The following is a 14,934-nucleotide window of genomic DNA, read 5'->3' on the forward strand; positions in this document are numbered from 1 at the left end:
ATGATCTATCCAATATTGAAAGTGAGCTATTGAAATCTGCTAATATTATTGTATTGCTGTTCAGTTCAATTAATATTTGCATGAAATATCTAGGTACTCCAATATCGGGTACATATACTTTTACAGTTGTTACATCCTCTTGAAGAACTGACCCCTTTATCACAATATAGTATAGAGTGACCTTTATCCCTTGTGACTATTTTCATTGTAAATCTATTTTATCTGGTATAAATATAGCCACTCCTATATTTAGTTACTATTTCCAGGAATATCTCTTTCTATTCCTCCACTTTCAGCTTATGTGTGCCTTTAAAGACAAAGTGAGTCTTGGAAGCAGCATATTGTTGGATCTTATTTTTTTTTATCTCTTCAGCCACTCTTTGTTGTTTGATTGGAGAGTTTAGTCCATTTTCGTTTACATTGATTATTGATAGGTAAGGATTTACTATTGCCACTTTGTTAGTTATTTTCTGTTTGTTTTTTGTTGTTCCTTTTTCTTCTTCCTCTCTTGCTGTCTTCTGTTGTGATTTTTTTTTAACTCATATGCTTTAATTCCTTTCTCTTTAACTTCTGTGTAGCTACTGTAGGTTTCTTCTTTGTGGATACCATGAGTTTACATGAAACATCTAATAGATATAACAGACTTTTAAATTAATTAATTTTTAATGTTTGTTTATTTATTTATTTATTTGAGAAAGAGAGACAGAACATGAGCAGGGAAGGGGAAGAGAAAGAGGGAGACGTAGAATCCGAAGCAGGCTCCAGGCTCCAAACTGTCAGCACAGAGCCCGACACAGGGCTTGAACTCATGAACTGCAAGATCATGACCTGAGCCAAAGTCAGACACTTAACCAACTGAGCCACCCAGGCGCTGCTAACAGACTATTTTAGATTGGTGACAACTTACCTTGAATTGCATACAAAAAGTTTACAGTTGGGCCACTTGGGTAGCTCAGTCAGTTAAACAAGCATCAGACTCGGTTTTGGCTCAAGTCATGATCTCACAGTCATGAGTTCAAGCCTTGCATTGGACTCTGCTCTGACAGCACTGAGCCTGCTTGGGATTCTCTCTCTTACCGTCTCTCTACCCCTCCCCCACTCGCTCACTCTCTTTCTTTCTCTCTCTCTCTCTCTGTCTCTCAAAATAAATAAATAAACTTAAAAAAAAGTCTATACTTTTGCTTTCCTATTTATGCTGTTGTTGTCATACTTTACATATTTTTATATCGTGTATCCATTCATACATTATTGTAGCTATAGTTGTTATTTTTAATTTTATTTTGATTCCAGTGTAGCTAACATATAGTGTTATATTAGTGTCAGGTGTACAATATACTGATTCCATAATTCCACGTTTTGCTCAGTGCTCATCAAGATATGTGTAGTCTCAGGGCGCCTGGGTGGCTCAGTTGGTTGAGCATCCGACTTCAGCTGAGGTCATGATCTCACTGCTGGAGGAGCGGGGCGTCCCTGCTGACCCGGGCCCTCCGTGTCCTATGAGGGCCCTTCCCTCCCTCCTGGCTGCGAAAGTCCAGGCTGCTTGCAGGCCTCTGGTTGATTTCCTGCTGAGCACCTGCAGGACGCAGGGTCCCCCGTCCAGCACGACCCACACAGGTGACACCTTTAGGTCCAGAAGGCGGAGGGGCTTGGCTGTGCAACCTGAAATCATAGGAACACAAAGAAGGTCTTTTTAAAATCTATGCTGGGGATCCTAAGTTGGTCAGTCGGTTAAGCGTCGGACTTCAGCTCAGGTCACAACCTCGCGGTTCGTGGGTTCCAGCCCCGCAGTCGAGCTCTGTGCTGACAGCTCAGAGCCTGGAGCCTGCTTCAGATTCTGTGTCTCCCTCTCTCTCTGCCCCTTCCCCCATTCGGGTTTTGTCTCTCTCTCCCTCAATACTAAATAAACATAAAAAACATTTTTTTAAAAAAGATATGTGTATTCTCAGGATGCCTGGGTGGCTGAGTTAGTTAAGTGGTCCAACTTTGGCTCAGGTCATGATCTTGTGGTTCCTGAGTTCGAGCCCCACGTTGGGCTCTGTGCTGACAACTCAGAGCCTGGAGCCTGCTTTGGATTCTGTGTCTCCCTCTCTCTCTCTCCCTCTCTGCCCCCCCCAAAAATAAATAAAAATTAAATATATATATATATATATATATATATACATATATATATATATATATATGTGTGTGTGTGTGTGTGTGTTCTCTTAATCCCCTTTGCCTATTTCATCCATCCCCCATCCACCTCCCCTCTGGTAACCATCAATTTGTTCTCTATACTTAAGAGCCTGTTTCTTTGTTGTCTGTCTCTTTTCTTTTCCCTTTGTCCATTTGTTTTGTTTCTTAATTTCCACATATGAGTGAATCATATGGTATTTATCTTTCTCTGACTGACTTATTTTTACCCCATTCCCTCCTGTCCTGAAAGGTTTCGACAGTTCAGTTTCTTTAAGATGATTATTTTGAATTCTCTGTCAAACAGATTGTAGATCTCCATTTCTTTGGGGTTGGTTAATGGAACTTCATTAGTTCCTGATTCTTCATGATCTATGTACCCTTGCATTGATGTCTGTGCATTTGAAGGAACAAATACCTGTTGTAGTCTTTACAGAATGATTTCAGCAGGTGAAATCCTTCTCCGATCTGTTCCCCAAGCCAGTGGGATTACCTCCAGAGTTGCAGCCATGCTAAGTTGGAGCCAGTTTTGAGGCTCTTGCTGGGTCTGCAGCAGGGTCCATGTTTGGCAGGCTTGTTACCAGGGGCTCGGGTGGGCTAGGATCTTCTTTGGCACCTGGGCGTATGGACCTGCCTCTAGGATCCTGCTCAGCAGGGCAGTGCTTGGATAATTATTTCAGGGTGCATAGTTGGGTCTTTAGTCAGTGGGCCTTTTACCACGGTGTGGACAGATGTGACTCCCACCAGGTCCCTGGGTGAGCAGGACTTGCTCTGGACCATGGCTGAGGGGTTTTATGCATGGATGTTTTCTTTGTCCGTTTTGCTGATGTCATTCCTGTTGTTCATTTTTTTTGTTGAATATTGCAATCAGAATCGCTTCAAAGTCATGGGAAGAGTAAATCAATGACTCTATTTGAATTTGTGCAAACTATTGCAAAGAGTACGTACACCAGCTGTTTTCCATCTCTGCAGCGAACCGAATTCCAGTCGCAGGTTTCAATTACAGAAAATAAAATTTAAAGAATAAAGTTTAGAATAAGAAATATACTCTTGCAGTACCCTCTTATGATTAACCATTTTTAAGCCATTTATAAACTTATGTTGAATTGAAAATATCACAGACCTTTTCTTTAAAAACCTTAGCATAATTTTGTTCTTCCTATGGTTATAAAAATGTCAGTTTTTCGAAGTTTCTCCAATCACATAAAGCTCAGACACATAAAGATTAGCCAGTTTATGTGCTTACAGATATTAAACAAAATCGAAGACTTGTTACCCAAGATTCATATTTGTCTGGTAATTGGGAAAACAGAAGAAACCTTACAATAGAAATGATTTTGAGTCAGAACACACTGCTGAATTTAGTATGGTATCTGGCACGACGTTTGCAGTCTGGTGACTTTCAAATCAGGAGTTTGCTTCTGGTAGTAAATAAATGCTTAGCCCATTACTGCTCTGGCATCGACTCTGGGGAAAGAGAGGAATTAGATATCAATCAAGTGTGCCGTGGATTTGAAGATGCAGATATTCGGAAGGGGCTTTTGGGCCACGTTTCCTACCAAGATTATCTGCATGTGAGCGACTTCTTTTGACCTGAGAGATATTAGCTTAATTACTATAAATTTGTCCAGATGACATAAAAAGATAGAAAAGTGACTGAGGCTTTAGTACCAATTCCTGAGGTTTATTTAGGCTTAATATGGTTAATATATATATTATTCTAGGCAAGAATCTATTTTCTTTTTGATGGAAGTGTGGATCTTCAGCTTTTTTGTTTAGAGTACATCCCCTGTAAGTATTAGCCCCATTTACGATGGACCCAATGCTGCAACGTTTAGTTTTTGTTGTTCTCTGGTCAGTTACCGTCAGCTGACTGCAGTTCTTTGATACCTTTGAGCCCTCTGGATGTCTATATCCTGTCCTAGAGCAGAGTTCCTCAAAGTGTGGTCCCTGGACCAGCAGCAGCAGCACCTGAGAGCTTGCTATAAATGCAAATTCTCAGGAGTTATTCTAGAAATATTGAATGGAACACTCTGAAGGTAGGGCCCAGCAACCCATATTTACCAAGCCCTCCAAATTGTAGTCATTCATACTCAAGTCTGAAAAACACTTTTTCAGAGGAGTTTACAAGGACTCTAAAAGTCTTCTGTGGAGTCACAGTGAGCAACTACAGTTTAAGACTATTCCAAAGGAACCTTGCTAAATGCTGACCCCACAGCTTCTAGTAATTCCTTGAGGAGTCCAGGCAGCATGGGGTGTATATCTCCAAAGCCACCTCTCCTAGGAAATAGTCCAGGTCTTGAGAAAATCCCCACACTGGCTATTAAGATAGAAGTCATGTGATACCCAAATGAAAGATTACTCGTTTATTTAATTAACACGCTCGGTTTGAGCATCCACTAAGCCCTAGTGACATGTGTCAGTCAAGGATATTGTAGTCAAAGAAAAAAGAAAAGATGTGAGCACAATAATATCATACGTGAGAAAAGAGATCACCTCCAAGTCAAAGGTGTCAGACTCAAATTCAAAAGAAATTCACTCCAGATCTAGCTGCTGGTTTTTGGCAATGAGAAGCCATAAATATTTTCCAAAATACTATAAACATAATCAGTGGTGATATTTGGACAGATAAATTTTACAACTGTACGTGGAATGGGCCAGAAGGAGAAAGAAACAGAAGGAAGACCTACTAAAATAGAATTATAACAGCTAAGAAATGAGTAGGACCCAACCTGGGTTGGAAACAGAATCCAAAGGACTTTTACCAATGAATGCCTATGATATTATCAGTGATTAAAAAGGATAAGCGGAACATACCTCTGACATTTGGAGAATAAAGAAGTAAGATGGTACTGTTATTAACCTTACAGTGAAATAAAAGGTGAAGAACAGAGCATGAGATCAGAAGCATGTTATGTTGTCAGCATCCAGATTAAGGGGTCCAGGTTACAGGTGAAAGTGGGGTATAGTAGCTAGTTCTTGAGAAGGAAAACAGGTCTGTACATCTAAATTAGGGAATTATCTATAGATGTGATTATTGATGTCAAAGGAGGAAAAGGGATTTAAATTTTTTTTTCATATTTATTTATTTTTGAGAGAAAGACAGAGCGTGAGCAGGGGAGAGAGGCAGAGGGAGAGGGAGATACAGAATCCCCTCTGAGCTGTCAGCACAGAGCCCCACTCCGGGCTTGAACTCACGAACCATGAGATCATGACCCGAGCCAAACTCAGATGCTTAACTGACTGAGCCACCCAGCAGCTCCAGGAAAGGAGATTTTTAAGGGAAAGTAGGCTGAGAGACAAATGAAGCAGGTCACAGAAAACATCTTGAGGAACAACAGCATTTATGAGGTGTAAGAGCAATGTCCACGGAAGAGGCAGAGAAACAGTATCGTGTAAGCAACAGTGATATCAAGCTGGAACTTACCAGTATCATTGGACCAGTTGTTTTCATCTCCTCTGAGTGCTCTGTTCTTATTGGTGTTCATATTAATATGATTTTCAATTTTTTGTCCTTTTTTTTTTTTTTTTTTTTTACTTTTTAAGTTTATTTAAATCCAAGTTAGTTGGGGCACCCGGGTGGCTCAGTCGGTTAAGCGTCCGACTTCGGCTCAGGTCATGATCTCGCGGTTTGTGAGTTCAAGCTCCGCATCGGGCTCTGTGATGACAGCTCAGAGCCTGGAGCCTGCCTCAGATTCTTTGTCTCCCCCTCTCTCTACCCCTCCCCCACTCTACTCTCTCTCTCTCTCTCTCTCTCTCAAAAATAAATGAACATTAAAAATAAATAAACATTAAAAAAATAAAAAATATATTCTTTTTTAAAAAATGCTACCATTTATTCATTTTTGAGAGACAGAACAGAGTGTGAGCCGGGAAGGGGCGGAGAGAGAGGGTGACAGAATCCAAAGCAGGCTCCAGGCTCTGAGCTGTCAGCACAGGCGGGGTGCTCGAACTCACTGTGAGATCATGACCTGAGCTGAAGTTGGACACTCAACTAACTGAGCCACCCAGGCGCCCTCCAAAAAATAAAAAAATGTTAAAAATAATAAATCCCAGTTAGTTGACATATAGTGTGATAATGATTTCGAGAGTAGAATTTAGTGATTCAGGGGCACCTGAGTGGCTCAGTGGGTTAAGTGTCTGCCTCTTGGTTTCAGCTCAGGTCATGAGCTCACAGCTCATGGGTTCGAGCTCCACATCAGGCTCTGCGCTCGCAGTGTGGAGCCTGCCTGGGACTCTCTCTCTCCCATATCTCTCTGCCAGTACGCTGCTTGCACCCTCCCTCCCTCAAAATAAATAAACTTAAAAAAATTTTTTTAAAAGGGTAGAATTTAGTGACGCATCGCTTATATATGACACCCAGTGCTCATCCCAACAAGTGCCCTCCTTAATGCCCATCATCCATTTAGCCCATCCCCTCACCCAACACGCCTCCAGCAACCCTCAGTTTGAGAGAGAGAACATGTGCCGCACTCAAGCAAGCAAGGGAGGGGCAGAAGGAGAGGGAGACAACCTTAGGCAGGCTCCACGGGCAGTGCTGAGCCCAAGCCAGAGCTTGATCTGACCACCATGAGATCGTGACCTGAGCCAAAATCAAGAGTTGGTCAGTTATCATATTGAGCTCCCCAGGTGCCCCTGATTTTCAAGTATTTTTAAGCTTAAAGAAGGTAAAGGGCTAGGAATGAGGATCTAGTCATTAGGCTCCCCAGAAGTGGGCAAACTTCAACATGTTATAGTGCCTTGTGGCAAACTGGAAGAGAACAACTTCTAAGAAAAAAATAGTATATGCATGAAATCATTCTACCATCCACAGTCTGGTTTAAGGAACACTCCCGTTGGGCCATGACCCCTTTACTACTCTTAGCAACATGTTTGTCCCCTAGAAATAAACCATTGCCTACTAGATTGGAAGCTACCGATTAATATTATGTCTCATAGATATGGCTTGTGAATATCTAATGCATGGACATTTTAATTAAATATTAACTGGTATTACATACTAGCTTTACTATGTGCTATTTTCTACGATTTCTTATTCAACTAAACTGTTTACATCGACATGCTATAGCAAATATAATTATTATTTTTGGTGAAAATGGAATTTTATTTATAATATGTAGAGCTATTTCCTGGTTGAAGAATAAAGAAAATACCAAGTATCAAAATATGGCATGTTTGGATGATTGCTATTTTCTAGACTTCTTTCCAACCTGAAACCTGCTTTATTTTTTTTTTAAAGTCTTCTATATCTAAAGATTTTCATTCAGGTATCCCATAGTGGAGTTGTTAGTTTCTTACATACCTGTTTTAACTTCAGATACAGTTAACAGTTTTCTGAGTTTGCCCTAACAAGTTTTACTTATAGAATGACTTCTAGCTGGCTCAGGACTGTCAGACTACTGAAATGAACGCACCCATATGAATCTCTGAAAGTGAGCTATAGTGTCACCAAAGTCAAAAGGAGTGTCTCAAAGCCACCCAGAGCAACGGTCAAGGACGTCCATCTATCTTTGATGTTTTATAGCCCCAACGTTTTAAATTTCTGTGCCAAATGCAAAGCTCATTTTGTTCTGAAATTTAGGAATGTTTCGATTCAACTTGATCTGATAACTGAGTAATACGCTGACAATCATCAGGGAAGTACAAAAGAGAGCTAAGGATATTGGTATTTGGTAAGCTCAACATACTGATAGTATTTAGAATTGAGGTGAATTATGAATCCGGATAATCACGTTCTGAAAAGGCAACTGATGAATGAAAGACTGTCCAGAAGAGAAATGACTTATTTTAATTAGAAACAACCAATATGAAATTTGGGATGTTTAATGTTAAACAATTAAGATAAAGATAATGCATGATAGTAGTCATCAAATATTTAAAGAGTTTCCATGTAAAAAAGGGGAAAGAATGAGGAAAGAAACAGATTTGAGAACTAAGTTTCATTCACTTATATTGTAATTATTTTTTATTCTTATGGTCAAATAATAAAAAAATATCTGGCAATATTTTACGTGTGAGATAAACAGAGATCAGCAAAACAATATGGCTTTCTAAAATAATTCAGTATAATAACATTCTCATTCTCCAAGCCCCAGAACTGGCTCCCAGTAAAAAATTAATAATTCCAAGCTTTTATTTTCTCCCCAACAGAAAATCAGTACAGTACCCACCATCAAAATATCATTCCTCTATGGTCAAGCCAGGTGCCGTTTTCTTTTTTTCAACAGAGTAAAATGACCAAAGGCAGGATTAGTTGAATGTACAATTATTTAGAGTAAGAGCATAGTACTCAGTTATGTGCCTTTTATAAGCAGTCAAGATGCTCCATCATCCATGCATCAAAAATGTTCGAAGTTAACATTTCCTTGCTCTTGTTGTTGATTTTGTTTTTACTACTGTCCTCACAACAACAACAACAAAAATAAAAATGTGAGTTTGTAACCTCCAAATTAGTTCCAGAATATTTGGCGTTATTGACTTCTTATTGGAAATGGGTAGACTTCCGTCTTTGGTCTCCCCGAAGCAGAACATTTAGAGATGTTTTTGAAAAGACTTGAATGTTTTCATGTCCTGTTGTTTTCTGTGGAATGTAGTGCCTTCAACTTTGCTCTGTAATGTTTTTGACAGACAATAAAGATTATGATGCCTATTTATCATACACCAAAGTGGATCCTGACCAGTGGAATCAAGAGACTGGAGAAGAAGAACGCTTTGCTCTTGAAATCCTACCTGACATGCTTGAAAAGCATTACGGATATAAGTTGTTTATACCAGACAGAGATTTAATCCCAACTGGAAGTAAGTTAATGTTTTCAGTTGAGAGTGTGCATATTCTTGGTCTGTCTGTGTATCATCATTTTTTAGGCAGAATTTTAACTTTTGGTTCTCTACATCAAAAACTGTGTCTATCAGTGTCTCAAGAAAGAAATGTCATTATGTATTCATATGAAACTTAGTTTTTGACACCCCTGAGGAGCCACTTTCATTGTTCTGTAAAGCATCTCATTTTATGAGCCTTGACATTTAAAGACACAAATGGGAGATTTGTAACTAGGAAAAATATTTCCAACTTTGAGAAAAGCAAAGCCCGCACTCTATTCAGCGTGGTCATTGGCCATTGTCATCTTCTCAAGGTATTACCCACCGAGCAACAATTCTCATTTAATGTGTGAGAGAGAAGCTACTGGGGCCTTCGGGGCCAGGTGTTTGATGCACTCATTCCGATAAACTCTTCTCTCTTTTATAGCCTACATTGAAGACGTGGCGAGGTGTGTAGATCAAAGCAAGAGGCTGATTATTGTCATGACCCCAAACTACGTAGTCAGAAGGGGCTGGAGCATCTTTGAGCTGGAGACCAGACTTCGAAACATGCTGGTAACTGGAGAAATCAAAGTGATACTCATCGAATGCAGTGAACTACGAGGGATTATGAACTACCAGGAGGTGGAAGCCCTCAAGCACACCATCAAGCTCCTGACGGTTATTAAGTGGCACGGACCAAAATGCAACAAGTTGAACTCTAAGTTCTGGAAACGTTTACAATACGAAATGCCTTTTAAGAGGATAGAACCCATTACACACGAGCAGGCTTTAGATGTTAGCGAGCAGGGGCCTTTTGGGGAGCTGCAGACTGTCTCGGCCATTTCCATGGCCGCGGCCACCTCCACAGCTCTAGCCACTGCCCATCCAGATCTCCGTTCCACCTTTCACAACACGTACCATTCACAAATGCGTCAGAAACACTACTACCGAAGCTACGAGTATGACGTACCTCCTACCGGCACCCTGCCTCTTACCTCCATAGGAAATCAGCATACCTATTGTAACATCCCTATGACACTCATCAACGGGCAGCGGCCACAGACAAAATCGAGCAGGGAGCAGAATCCAGATGAGGCCCACACAAACAGTGCCATCCTGCCGCTGTTGCCAAGGGAGACCAGTATATCCAGTGTGATTTGGTGACAGAAAAGCAAGGGACACCCCGTCCCTGGGAGCTTGAGTGGAGTCTGCAGTCCAGTGCCTGGAACTAAATCCTCGACTGCTGCTGTTAAAAACATGCATTACAATCTCTAGAACACGAGGAAAAACAGGGTCTTGTACATATGTTTTTGGCAATTTCTTTGTAGCATCAGTGTCTTCCTGTTTTACCATGTCTCTTATCATTACATTTTTTGACTTTGTTTTATATGTCATTGGAATTTGTAAATTTACATTTTTTTAAAGAAGAGACTTATGTATAGATAGAAAACCCTTTTTTGCTTCATTAGTTTAGTTTTAGAATGGGTTTTATTTTCTTTCCTTGCTTTTCTTTTGCTTTTAACATTTCCTTGGGGTGCTTGGACAAATCTATCCGATGGGACAAGGAGCACCGGATCCTCTCTTGGGTTCTGCCTGGGATCAGCAGGGCCGTGTGGGCCTCCGGAGAGCCGTGCAACGAATGCGGGCCTTGCCATTTGGGGAAAAAAAAAAAAAAAAAAAGATAAGAAGAACACTCGTTCACAGGAGGGCCCCGCCGATCAGAGCCCTGAATCTCTTCCTTGTCCCACCTCATTCCCCACCTCTACCCTTCTAATGGCGGCATGATGTGTAAACTCTGAGGAGGGGTGGGGGTGGGTCTAACTGTCTTAACGTTTAATTCACTGCTCGTCAGAATACACTCCAGACCCAGAAGTGTGCTAGTCACTTGACAGTGACCACCACAGAGCGCTCAGAAGAGAAGATCAAGGGCATGAAAATGGGGGAGAGAGTGTTGTTTCTGTTTTTAAATGAGTTGATGTACCCTTATATAAATATATATATATATATAAAACACACACACAACAAAACAAAAGAAACAAAAAACAAAAAAACACACAAAAAAACAAAAAAAAAAAAACAAAAAAAAATCAAGCCCTATATTTGATCACTTCCTGGAAAGGCATGAATGTGTTTGTGGCTGTTTTTGTTTAATATTCTACTTCCTCTTTTCCCTCTATAATTTTTCTGCAAATGAGATTATGTGCAAATGCCAGGCAAGTTAACTCAAAAGGGTGAATCAACACCAGTCGAAATGAAATTTACATTGAAGGCTTCCAAACCAAAGGGAAGGACAGGATGTGTCATCAAATATGTTTTGTCACCTTGTATGATACAAAATGTTATTTTCTAAAGAGTCAGAACAGATCTGTGAAACTTATTATGGGGTCCCCTTGTATTTAAATGTTAATTCACTGTATTTAATTTTTAATGCTACATTCAGAATCAAGTGTTCGGTTTCAGTTTGTGAACATAAGCAACGCTTATTACTATCGAAGTGTTTATAGAAGAACTCAGGAGGTCAAGCATATGAGTACCAACAGAAATCGATATTTTCAAAATAAACATTATTTACGCAAAATAGTTTTTAAATTAGATGAGAAAGTGTTTAAAATAATTTTACTGTATAAATAATTAGTTTTATTTTAACTGTGTAATTCTATCTTTCAGAAACAGAAAGCTGATGCTCCCAAGAAATTCATCCCTTACCGTTTAGCTTTATGTTTGAAACCAATGGCATAAGCAGCTAATACAATATTCATGGTGAAGATAATGCAAAATCAATCATCAAGGAACTTGCAGAGGGTGGAATTGTTAAAGGGAAATATTACCTACGTAGCTTTTAGTTAACAAAAAAAAAAAAATCGATGTGCCGAAAACACGAATATAGAACTACGTTACTTTAGTGACTCCTTGTAGAAACCTCCATTCCAGTCATCGTCTGTGGGCTCGTGTAGTGACTATCGTATGTTCGGTTTATTCCTACCACCATATAACGAGAAAACAATTCTACAGTGTGGGTCGCAATACTAAAGGTGTGAGTTGGCCACAAAAAAAAAAAAAAGGAAAAGAAAAAGTGTAAACTTCGAAAGAGTTCATTTGGGAGGGTAAGATCGAATTGCAAATGTCTGAGATGAGCCTAAGAATTCTGCAACAAGGCAAAGGTCTCAGTATTCCTGTGACAAGGTAAAGGAGCCTTGGGATGTGCAGTGCTTTTTATTTGCTTTAAAATGTTTATTTCCCTGACAAGTCACCCAGGGTCCTTCTCTCCAATCTGTTCTTCATTCCCATGCTCCCCTTGGACCTGTGTCACTTTTTCACAAAGCAGAACGGAAGCTGCAAGGACACATATACTTTGTCAGCTTTGCACATTGGGTTATTTTCAGAATCCAAGAAGGCCATTGTTTCCTTTGTACTATGGACACCTGTCAGGGACTGGTGCCAGTGAACCTCACTGGCCTGGATTCCACACTCCCCCAGTGCTCAGAAAACTGCAAACATGGCAATGGCCTGGTTGATTTCTTTGTTTTTTAATTTTTCTTAAGTGCACGATGGAAGTGTATAGAGGAAGTAATCAGACCACAGTCATATTTTAGGCATCCATAGGTGTTAATTTAGCTGCATCGGGAGTACATTTTTTGTTCTATTTTTAGTGTAGATTTAAGCACTTTGAATAGCATGATTCAGGGATTGATGGGTAATATTTGATATTCTCACAACTTAAGAAACTTTTTTTTTCCTCTAATGCTTTGTCATATTTTTTTAAAAAGAAAACAAATGGAGAAGAAGCTATCTATGGCTTTAGTAACATTCCTCCCAAGTATTCCTCTATCAGCTCCGTGTGAGAACAACTGAAGGATGCTGTCATGTGTTCACGTGCTCTATGTTTAATAAAAGTCATGTTAGAACTCACAATAAAAAGAGAACAAATGTATTTTCCCTAGTGCTTAGGTTTCATCCTTCTCTTTTTTCGGTGGGGACCGTGGGGAATGAGAACATCCTAGTTGTAAAAATACAGTTGAAGGTGTGAATATGTTAGCCAGGCTGAGGGAGAGAATGGGCTTCTGGACGTGGACACATGTGATGTTTGATATTGCCTGTTTTTCATCATTCACTGCTCGGGCTCCGAGTGACACGTTATGGATTCAAAGTCCATCTGGTTCTTTAATGTAAACTCTACTTGCTGCCTATGAGCGTCCTACCCTGTATACTGGTGCTCAAATCTTCGAGTATTTAATTTGTAATTCATTCCTTAGATTTCCTATGAGCAGAGCGGAAATTTGTATCTCATGCAGCCAGCTGATTTAAGTTTAGATCAATTCTGTGAAATAAGTCTAAGACATGATGAGTTAAGAGTCCTGAACCTACTATATCTCTGTAGCTGAACACCTGATTGTTCCAAGAGTCAACCATTTTTGGTTTGTTACTTTCTTCATAATCTATATATTTGAACCCTATCGATCTAATCTTACATATCGGACACGCTTCTTCCTGATTTCATTATTATTTAGCAGTTTATAACGAGAGCAAATATTAACTCAGAGCCAATCCCTAAACTCTAAGTGAGTTTTGTTTATCCTAGAATAGTCATTAACTTTGACAGGTGCCATTTATGTAAATTAAGATCACCATCTCTAGGAAAACATGAATTCATATGTTTGTAAATTATGCTCTGATTCTGGAATGATACCATAGTTCTCCTTTTTCCAAGAAGTATTTTTTTGTATCTTGTGCTTCATTTCTTCTTTTGTTTCTATTTACTTGAAGTTTGTCCTTAGTCTCAGAAGAAAGCTTAGTGAGATCCAAAGGAGACCATCGGTGTTGCACAGGTGAAATGACTGAATGGAATAAGAGAATACGCAGGCACGGAAGAGGAAAACCCCTTACTGTCTCTGATCTGAATGTGCTCGGCCATCATTCCCATCCTTGTCGTAGTTGATGCAGAAAGGTGAAATATTATTAAATGGGTTAGAAATCCCACCTACGGGCACGTATTCCCTATCACTGAACAACATTTTTAACAGTACATCCAGCATTACAAAGAGGTGATGAAGCGACTGACTTCCCTAACAGGAGGAGCGTGTCCATGGAAGCAGAGCTGTCTCTCGCTTTATCCTGAGCACTTCCCACTTTATTATTCTGAGCAAAGAAAGTCGTTGATAGCCAAATTTTGATTATCCTTGTCAACAGACCTTATTAAACTTAGGTTCACGGACACTTTGAGTCCATAAAAAGGATTAAAGGAAATAATGAAGGCCTTGAAATTCCAGACAAAATGGTGAATGTGTGCAAAACTGGGTTTTCCTGGATGTGTGTCTCAAAGACATCCGGCTTCTGAAAAGCTACTGATGTTTGGATTTAGGGCATAGTCTCAGAAACTGTCATTGGCATAAAGCAGCTATCTTGCCAGCTTTGCTATGCCTACTATTCCTCACCTTCATTCATGACAGTTCAGGGAATGATTCCCGGTCTTTTAACAAACGGAGGCAGTTCCTCTCCCAACATGACCAGACTTTGTGGGAGACTTGGTCTATCGGTGAGAAAAAAATGGGTAGGACGGCAAGTAATTTGTACCGGGAGAAATGAGAATTGACTCGATTACTCTGATCGTTTACTCATTTCCTAAGTTACTCAAAAGATAGTTTTGGAGGAATGTGAAACGTGACTTGGCATGATGCCTTATTTCATGAAACTCCTTTATGATTTGAGTTGACTCATGTTTCCCACAACAAAACAAAGAAGAAATAGTCCGGTACAGGAGTAAAAGAAACAATCGTTTGACGTGTTTTTCCAAAGAGACTTCATTTCCTTGTGCCAGGATTTAGAATTGGTTATACACTTGATTTTCAGCAATTGTGCTTTTGCCAGTTTCAGGATTTAAGATATGACTTTGGAGCAATATGATGAATGTTAAGAAATCAACTGAAGTGAGGTGGTGATTTAGTTTCGCTTTTTACTCAGGAC

At 39.8% G+C, this 14,934-nt stretch overlaps 1 protein-coding gene across 3 annotated transcripts in view; it reads left to right on the plus strand.

Moving 5' to 3' along the window:
* IL1RAPL1 (interleukin 1 receptor accessory protein like 1) overlaps positions 1-12,046 on the plus strand; it is a 1,343,469-nt gene extending 1,331,423 nt beyond the window's left edge. For all 3 annotated transcript variants that reach the window (XM_045050816.1, XM_045050814.1, XM_045050815.1), the window contains 2 exons: positions 8,800-8,970; positions 9,419-12,046. In XM_045050816.1, coding sequence (XP_044906751.1) covers positions 8,800-8,970; positions 9,419-10,137 — 890 coding nt within the window. In that variant the 3' untranslated portion in view covers positions 10,138-12,046. The remainder of the gene's footprint in view (positions 1-8,799; positions 8,971-9,418) is intronic.
* The last annotated feature ends 2,888 nt before the right edge of the window (positions 12,047-14,934 follow it).

Source organism: Felis catus, chromosome X (genome assembly GCF_018350175.1).
Source record: "Felis catus isolate Fca126 chromosome X, F.catus_Fca126_mat1.0, whole genome shotgun sequence".
NCBI classification, from domain to species: Eukaryota; Metazoa; Chordata; class Mammalia; order Carnivora; family Felidae; genus Felis; species Felis catus.